The sequence below is a fragment of the Bombus bifarius genome, unplaced genomic scaffold, assembly GCF_011952205.1.
Source record: "Bombus bifarius isolate JDL3187 unplaced genomic scaffold, Bbif_JDL3187 scf7180000008240, whole genome shotgun sequence".
Classification (NCBI taxonomy): Eukaryota; Metazoa; Arthropoda; class Insecta; order Hymenoptera; family Apidae; genus Bombus; species Bombus bifarius.
The window spans coordinates 496347-505266 of record NW_022884534.1 but is presented as its reverse complement, the minus strand read 5'-3'; the positions used below and the strand labels follow the sequence as shown (position 1 = coordinate 505266).

At 37.7% G+C, this 8920-nt stretch overlaps 1 protein-coding gene across 2 annotated transcripts in view; it reads right to left on the bottom strand.

Moving 5' to 3' along the window:
* LOC117211743 (transcriptional regulator ERG homolog) overlaps positions 1-8920 on the bottom strand; it is a 66714-nt gene continuing 57794 nt past the window's right edge. For both annotated transcript variants that reach the window (XM_033455948.1, XM_033455947.1), the window contains exons 4-6: positions 6008-6067; positions 2468-2705; positions 1-908 (exon numbers count right to left, since the gene is read on the bottom strand). In XM_033455948.1, coding sequence (XP_033311839.1) covers positions 572-908; positions 2468-2705; positions 6008-6067 — 635 coding nt within the window. In that variant the 3' untranslated portion in view covers positions 1-571. The remainder of the gene's footprint in view (positions 909-2467; positions 2706-6007; positions 6068-8920) is intronic.

Genomic DNA, 8920 nt, shown 5'->3' with positions numbered 1-8920 from the left:
GTTAGATGCTAGAACGTTCACGTATTAAAACATACACGAATTAAACTATCTGAATATGTAAATACACACATATTCTTATGCACATATTAATAAGCATATAATATTCTCTAATATCTGTACACGCGATATCTGCCCAGATACCGAAACATAATTATTCATATACATACCTTTCCAATTCTCTAATACACGTTGCACATGTCTACATGTTATATAAAATCATAAAATTAATATTCGTCTAAAATTTCACAGGTTACATTAATACTTTGAGGTTTCTCTATTCACTTCATCATCCACTTTCTGGCCAAGCAAAGGCAATGAGAAAATGAAGAATTCAATGGAATCGAAGAAGGATATAAATACTTATCAAAGAAACAAAAATTGCAAGAGGACAGATAAAACGACATCACCAACCACTACAGCAGGATAGTGCAATCGCAAAAGGTGTGGTCTATTTGCGGAATCCACGGACCGACGGCACACGTAGACCGCGATGGCGGCGGTCGGTTAAATTCCCTCGAGTAGAAACTTGTTAACGTGGCGTACCCAGGGCGCCCCAGTGTTCGGCGGTGGGTCATGCGTAGTGCGGATAGGTGCCCAGATGAGGCGGCACATGGCCAGAGGCCGTGTGGTGTCCCGCATACAGGTTGGCACCCGGACTCGTGGACCAGTAGCTGGAGGCCGATTGGAAAAGGCCGCCTGGAACGGAGACCGACACGGAGGCGGCCGGTGGTGGCATAAGGTTCAACTTCGCGTGCCCATAACCGGACATAAACAACTCGCTTTGGTATTTGTACGCGGCAGGGTCCGCAGCCGCGGGCTGCGTCGCTGCCGCCAGGCCCTGGAAGTCAAACTTGTACGCGTACCTCTTCCCGTGGACCTTTGTCATGATGTTCTTGTCGTAGTAGTACCTGCAAGTAGATACGGATGCCTCGATGCAACATGGATGCGAGAAGATTACATTTCTAGAACGATTAACGAAAATGACCTCGGTTGAAGTATATGTATAGGGGATCTACGAATGTTTAGATTTTAATCTGGTATTTTGCGTTTTATGTGATAAAGAGTATGAAAGTATGTAGAATAGTATGAGTGTTCCAATACCTATCTGGAAATTTAACATAGATTTCTTCTGTGGTTCGATAATGCCAGTTGACAGTTAGTTTGAAGAAATTTGTAGAAGATCGAGGTTCTTTTCTGCTATTTAATAAGGGAAAATGCGTTATGTATAATAATTCTGTAACATAATGGAGACGCGTACAAGGTAGAAGAAAGAGGATCATCATTTTATGAATACTATCTTAATTGTTATTGTGGGATTACTCTTCATTTATTATTTTTCAGGTTCAAGCAACAGTTCAGGAAGCTGTGCCACATTTCATCGTATTAAATCGTCAACGAAAACAAAGATAAGGGCATAAGAGGCAGGAGCCACAGCACTGAAGCTACGATATGTACCAAGCTTCGTCCTTCTATCCTCTTATTTCACGCTGGTCGAGATACGATCGAGCGAGACCACGTTCCGCCATAAACCGGCGATTTACGAACTCGTTGAAAGCCGTAAAAATCTCCATGCAACCAGCGAGTTCTTATTTAATAAATTCTATTTGCCAAAGCCGATAACGACTCCGCTTCCGCGGCGACGGAAACGACTCTTCCTATCTTTTTTTTTTTTTTTTGTCGAGTTACTGTCGCGCGGCAAAGCTTGAAACTTGTCGCTGTGTGAAGGGATAGCCATGGTGGTGGTGAATAGAAACAGAAGAAGAGAGAGGAAGAGGAGAGTGCGGAGCAGTCTCGGGTAATATAATCAGTCGATCTGATCGAAAAATAATAACCGCGTCTGCCGTCGGTCTGACTGTCGGTGATTGAAATTTCTCTCCCCTGGCTTCTCTGCGCCAACCCCGTCATAGTTGTGCGCTACCGTCCTCTTTCGTTCAACGAATTTACTTTCTCTCCGGATCTTTTGCGCGGACGTCTATCCGTTAAATATTGACGTTTCTCGCTCACGTTCTTTTTTAGCCCTTTGGATTGCGGTTTAATCGCGCGGTCTAATGATCAGATGCGTGGCTTGGTTTGGGCAACAGAGATACGAGAACGGACGAAAGGTGAATTTATATTTGGAGGATTCGAAGAAATATTTGGCACAAGCGATATGGATTTTAAGTTTGAATATTTTGGGCCTTTAATCTGAGAATATCGTGGGTATTTAAAAAGATATTTATAAAAATTGTTACTATTTGTCAGTAATTTATAATTTAAATAATATTAATTAGTATTCTATTATATTTTCTTCTTAAAGTTTCTTTTTGCAATATGACAAGAATTGAAATTACAGGAATTCTTGTATATATTATACCGATTTATAAAATTTATAAGGCGCGTTCTAAAGTTTAATTAGGATAAGAGGTGTACTAATTATTAAAGGATTTATGCTTCGTATGTTAAAGGAGGATTATGAAACGTCACTCACCTCAAAGCCCTCGACAATTTGTCGTAATTCATATTAGGCTTGGACTTCCTTTCGCCCCAACGTCTCGCCACCTCGTCAGGGTCAGTCAACTTAAATTCGCCGTTGGTTCCTTCCCACGTAATGCACGCGGCGTTGCTCGAATCCGACAGTAGCTCGAGTAAAAATTGCCAGAGCTGAATCTGACCGGAACCGGAGCTCGCGAGCCGACTGCTCGTCGCTCCGAACATTTGATAGGGATCTACAACAGTTGGAAAGATTCGATTCATAATTTACAATCCTTTCATCTTCATTCATAAACTTTGCCTTGCTTTTTGCCCAAGTGATCGTCTCTTTTTTTAATTCTGTCGTTTTCTTTTCAGACTCGATAATCCTAGAAGATGTTAAAAGGGAATATTAAGATTCATTTTCATCTGTGATACACGTATACAAATTTATTTGGTAATTGTTAAGTATATATAGTAAGTATAGGAATGATCCTTTCATTGAATTTTCTATGAAATTGCTTTCCAATAATAGTTGTTCAAGTTAGTTTTAATTAGTTAGTTCTACAAGAGAACTTTTCTGTCTTTTTGTCTTTTTTGAATATTCTCGTCTATAATTCCTATATTATTTCTAGCAATGACTTGTTTTTCAACTTCTTATGGTATGAACCAATTTTTACCCAGTCGATTCAGCAACGCGCAATTAAAAGAGTTACATTATCATAATATCTGAGTCGATAATTAATAATAATAGCACTTATTAATTATTCCAAACAGTAATAATCTTTACGTATATTTTTCTAAGTCAAGCACGATCGCTAACAGAAAACACATATATCGAATATTTGTTCTAAAATTATTTTCTATGTAAGTTTTATTAAAATTATCATATACGGATTTGAAATATTCTTCTGTTGGTCATTGTTCCTACATGGAATTGTTAAATTATTGTGTTTATAATTGCAGGGAACATTCGTGGAAAACGAAGAAGGAGAGCGGAAAAATTTATATTTCTCTACTCGAGGCCACTATAATTTTTTCTTCTTCTTTCGTCGGTATTTCCTCCGAACATATACCTATCCATTACACGGTTGTTTCCCAGTGCTCCCTGTATCGCCCTTTAAAAGCCTTACAATGCGTCATCACCGTCGTTCGCTACTGCTCAGACCTAGAGTGCCCTACAACCGTACAAAAGGATATAATCGCAACCCTACAATAGAATAGAGTTCGTTTGGATCATAATAATTTCAATTGAAGGAACGAACGACGGAGTGGTTCAAAGGGCGTACACGAATGTCTTCTGAGAGAGCGAACACTGTTAAACTGAGCATCGCGTTCCGACCGAGCGTGAGCTAAATGATCAAAATATGGCCCTCGCGTGACAGATGCGGAGAACAATCTTTCTTTGCCTTACCAGGATATTATACGTTTCTATGTTTTTTTACTTTTTTTAATGTATATGATAGCGCTTGTAGACGTAGTACGTACATAATAACAGATGTAGATAATATGTAAAAATCGGTAGTTTAAGTATTAAATTTTAAGCTTGCAATTAGGTTCGGCTTGCTTGATGTTAGTTTGGTTTAATGCTAGTGGACCGTGTAGTTTCATTAGATTTGACCTGCTTTACTTCGTTTTATGAAACTTGCAGAATTTAGAAAGAACTCGGGAGATCCAGGCAAGTCGGACAATTCAGGAGATCCAGGCAAGTTGGACAATTCAGGAGATCCAGGCAAGTCGGACAATTCAGGAGATCCAGGCAAGTCGGACAATTCAGGAGATCCAGGCATGTGAGACGAGAATTCAGTAGATTCAGATAAATCGGACAAGTGAGTAGATTTATGCACCTCGATGCAGAAGATTTACAGAATTTAAAGCTGTCAGAATATTTATATAATCCCGCTGTTCCTCTAAAAGTATACATAACATGGAATTTTTCAGGAAGAAGATCAAAAGTATTTGAATCCGGTATTATCGAAAAGAAGAGAAATCAAGAATGGAAATGGAAGAAAATGGAAAGGAATCACAGCAACTGTATAATTCTGACTGTCGTTGGTTCGACTCCCATAAAAATACATTTCAACAGATTATAATAGGGGACAGACGTACACGATGGGGATGGCTGGTGAATTGCCGGACCTCAAAGGTCGTTTCGCCCGATGAATCCCCTGAAACGCGTGGCGGAGTGATCGCCTTTCGATCGAACGGTAATTCACTTACAAGTTAATAATGGGAAGGGGCGCGGTACACCCATTTATCTGCTGAACAGGCTAAAGGGGTTGGGGGAGGGATGAGCCGAAACCGCCAACAGAGATACTGAAACGCCACTGTAACTTTTCAGTATCCTATGTTTTATGAAGCTGCTCGACCAAGAAGATGCAGAATTCCATGGACACCGGTGATCCTGTTTCAAGTTAGATCTGCGGAGATTCTTTTCTTCGTTTGGCGGAAACTCAGAATTCTCGAACGAAAATTTACATCGATCTGAGTAGAGACCGTGGTTTCCGTTGGATTCTCTATTCAAACTTTATCTTATGTAAATCAAATTTGACTGACGGTAAAGCATCGACCGGTTGATGGTGATGATATTCTGATTTCAATAGTGAAAGGAAGAGATATCTGCTTTACTTTTATAATATATTAATTCTATCTATACTAGATACGCTTCGTTCCTTCTGTGATACTTTTTCAAATTGCTCTGCTTATTTAAAGTTTAAATCGAAGTTGTTAGTTCAATTTTTCTGATTGTGTAAAGTGTCGTTTCAATAGATACTGGGTAATGTAAGGAACGTTGCATAAATTACTTTCTAATCATAATTTGGAAGGATAATAGGAGTATCTGATACATATATTAATTACCTAATAAATAATGTATTAATTAAATTCCGCCGAGATGCTGAAAGATATTGACGGTATTAATGCAAAGTTAGTTAGTTTAGTCGAATATAAATTTTATATAGAAGTAATCCAATTAAGTACGTCAGTTTCTCTTTGTAGAAATAATCTTCTAGTTTTATATAGATTAGATTAGTAGATATTTTATTTAGTTTAATTTTGAATATTTGTAATAATAAGAGCAGAAGCATTAGAAACGGTTTTCGAGTCACTTATTTAAAGCTATTGATCAGTCGGAAAGAGTAATTTTTGGGCGTGGTGCTGAAAAGTCAGGAATGAGGGGCTTTGCGTGATTAGTGACGAACGTAATAATCGTGAAGGTCATTCCGTGCAATTACGTCGAAAATCACCGTCGATTGGGCCACGCGTGAATGTTCGCTCTTTTGTAGATCATGATATGTAATTTTTTAGCTCGCGTGTATCCGTCGATATTCTTTTAATAAGTCAACTATTTTAACTGTTGCAATCTTTGTTAGAATTATATCTTTGTTAGTCTCCACTAAAAGGACAATCGTTGATAAAAATATGATAAAACGAGAAAATCTATTATTGGTAAATTTATACAATAATATTTATGATTAATATAATATTTTCTTTCTGTCTTTGCCGTAGACTAAGAAGGTGTAGTGCTTTAACTTCTCAAAAATATCTACCTACTACATACCAGGCTGCCTGAGGTGGGTGTGCGTGTCCAGTGCTGACTTGGATAAGCTGCTTCCGTATCCTGGAAGAGAGTAATTACTAGTTATTCTCAACATATTGTTCCAATTATAAAGACAAATTCATAGAAACTTATACGCTATATCTTTCTCTTAAGGATCTCCTCCTGAAGACGAAAACTTCTAGAATTTAAAAACTCCAGTTGCAAAACTTCGGAGAACGGAGATTTCAAATGTTAAGAACCCGAGAGTTCCAAAATTCCAAAATTTCGGAAAATGAAGTGTCCAATCTAAAGTCCAATCGAAGTTCAAAACATCACCTCCAAAGTTGCAGTTTCAACATTTCAGAAAATTCCAAATACTAAGAACTTGAGAAGATTAACTTCTACGTTCTTCACGTTATCCAGGTCTTCTTCAAATTCCTCCGAAAGGTTTGTACACACAAGGTAGCAATAAATCTTTCTACACAAAACCCAAATAACACAGATCAAATACTGATACCGATTCAATTTTATACTTTCAAAATCTACATTTAAATCATTCAACGATCACTATATTAACAACCTGTTATCCTTCTCTAACAGAAACGAGTAGACTTAAAGTCTGTCATTTTGAAGATTGTCCTATCCTCGATGAAGATATCGCAGAGAAACGACGTAAGCGGCAAGGTCCGTTAGGAAAAGGGTGCAGGGAAAATCGTCGGTTGGTCGAAGATGAAAAAGTACAAGCTCGGTCGAGCGTTAGAATCCGTTAGAGAGGATTTCCGTGTAGGCAAACACGGGGCTGAGTGGTTCGTATACGTTTCTCCCCGCTTCCACGTTCCACCGACGCGTTGGTTTCTCCATCGCCTTATCAGGCTTTCGACTCCTCTTCCTATATGTGTACCTATATACGTATATAGCTCTGTCTATAAGCCACTGGAAACTTACTAATTTTAAACATAATTCTTATTAAGCATTGAGCAGCAGAATCAAGTTGATGGTTTTCAAAATGTAATAAACATACGTTACTTTATATCAATGAACTTCTAATATAACTGTAGTAATATAATTGTAATAATAATATCGTCTAATATAATAATAGTAATGTATGTATAATTTATAAGGTGAGCAGATTTGTCTAGAATACAATATTTGTCGATTGTGTTTGTATGTAGAAAGAAAATTTTTTAAGTAGAACGTGGAGTATTTCAAAAGAGTTAGAAAATTGAGAGATTTTCTTGAAATCTAGTTCGACTCAGAAAATGTAAAGAAGTTACTTTAATTCACACAGAAGACACACGCAAGACAGAGAATTCAATTCAATTCAGTGAACGCAAAGAATTTACTATAATTCAGAGAACGAAGAATATTCAATTCAATAGGAAGAATACAAAGAATATAGCTTAATTCGGTTTCCCTTATAACGCATACGAACAATAATAAGTAATAACTGTCAACTTTATATTGTAATAGCAAAGCTCATTACTCCTTATCCGAAATGTATATATACGTATATACACGTAAGTGTCCAGTGACTTATGGATAGGAGTGTATATACGTGCAAGTTGATCGAGCAACGGGGAAACATGCCTACCGGTCACGTTCGCGCCACTCTGCAATCTGTTTAAGGCACAATGCCCCTTAATTTCGCCTCGTTATATGCTCTCGTTACGGGAAATCGCCCCTTCCCTGTCGTCGTCCGGTATCGCGTTATCGGTTTCATCTTCTCGTTGCCCCGAAAACCGTGGAAACCTGGTAATCGGCAGGCAATTGGTTCGGCTGATCGAGAAGGTCAGTCTTTGGTATCGAATAGAATAATTGCTTCAAAGTGAAGTCTGAATCAACAAACACAAATGATAGTCGATAAAGGCAATTAATACGTCTCTGATGCTATTTTTTTTTTTTTTTTTTGAATGATTATGAGGAAAATTAAGGAATTGGAAATAAGAATCGACAATGAATCAACAGGGATGACACGTCTGGTTCCAAATTGTTAGAAACCTGCATGACGAATTGAAGTTTTAGAAGCAGGAAGTGAGCAAGATAAAAACGTGTATGCTAAACAAAAATATGTATGCTATATCCTATATTTTTTTGGAAACGTCAGCTTCGATAAAAGCTAATAGACCATGGCAGAAGGTTAAATTTCACATATAAAATAATACATTAGCGTATGAAGACATTGTGAAACATCATCACAGTAAATGGATTTTGTTTTCCTTTTCCAGTTGACGCAACTGGAGCATCCTGTAGGAATCCTGCAGTTTGATTGTGCAAGGCAGATGCTGCTTCTAAATAGCAGTTGGTGTCCGCTGTGTTAAACAATTTGATTTCGTCTCTGATTGGCACGCGGGAGAATCTTGCACGAGGGATGCAACTCCACGGTCCAGGTCGCGAGGGTCCGCCACAATCAGCGTAGCCGTAGGGCTACGACTTCGGTGGCCTTCCACGTCAAAAGACGAACTCCGACATCCTGATGACACGGAATCTTGATGTTCTGGAATCTGGACTGTATTCGTTTCTCTATGTTCGAGTAAACGTCATAGATGTGAAGTTCAAACATTGATTTTTCAATTTATTATAGAAGACAGAGTTTTGTTCATTCAGGGATGAAAATGATCGAAATGATACCTTATAGTGTTTTATGATCTTGTAGAGGTAAATGAATGAGGAGATATAATCGGTTTTTTTTTTTTTGTAGAAGATATAAATTTTGGTGATAAAGGGGTAAAGAAGATTGGAGTGATTTTTGTATCGTTTAGAATTTTGTAGTTGTATGCAAGGTGAATTTTAAATATTGCTTTTGAGAGAAGATTGAAATTTTTACAATAGAGGGATTTGTACTCTTTATAGTTTTGTAGAAATATGAAGTATGTACTTTAGACATTGTTTTTTGAAAGAAGAGACGAATGATAATAGAAAGATGAAAGTTGAGAT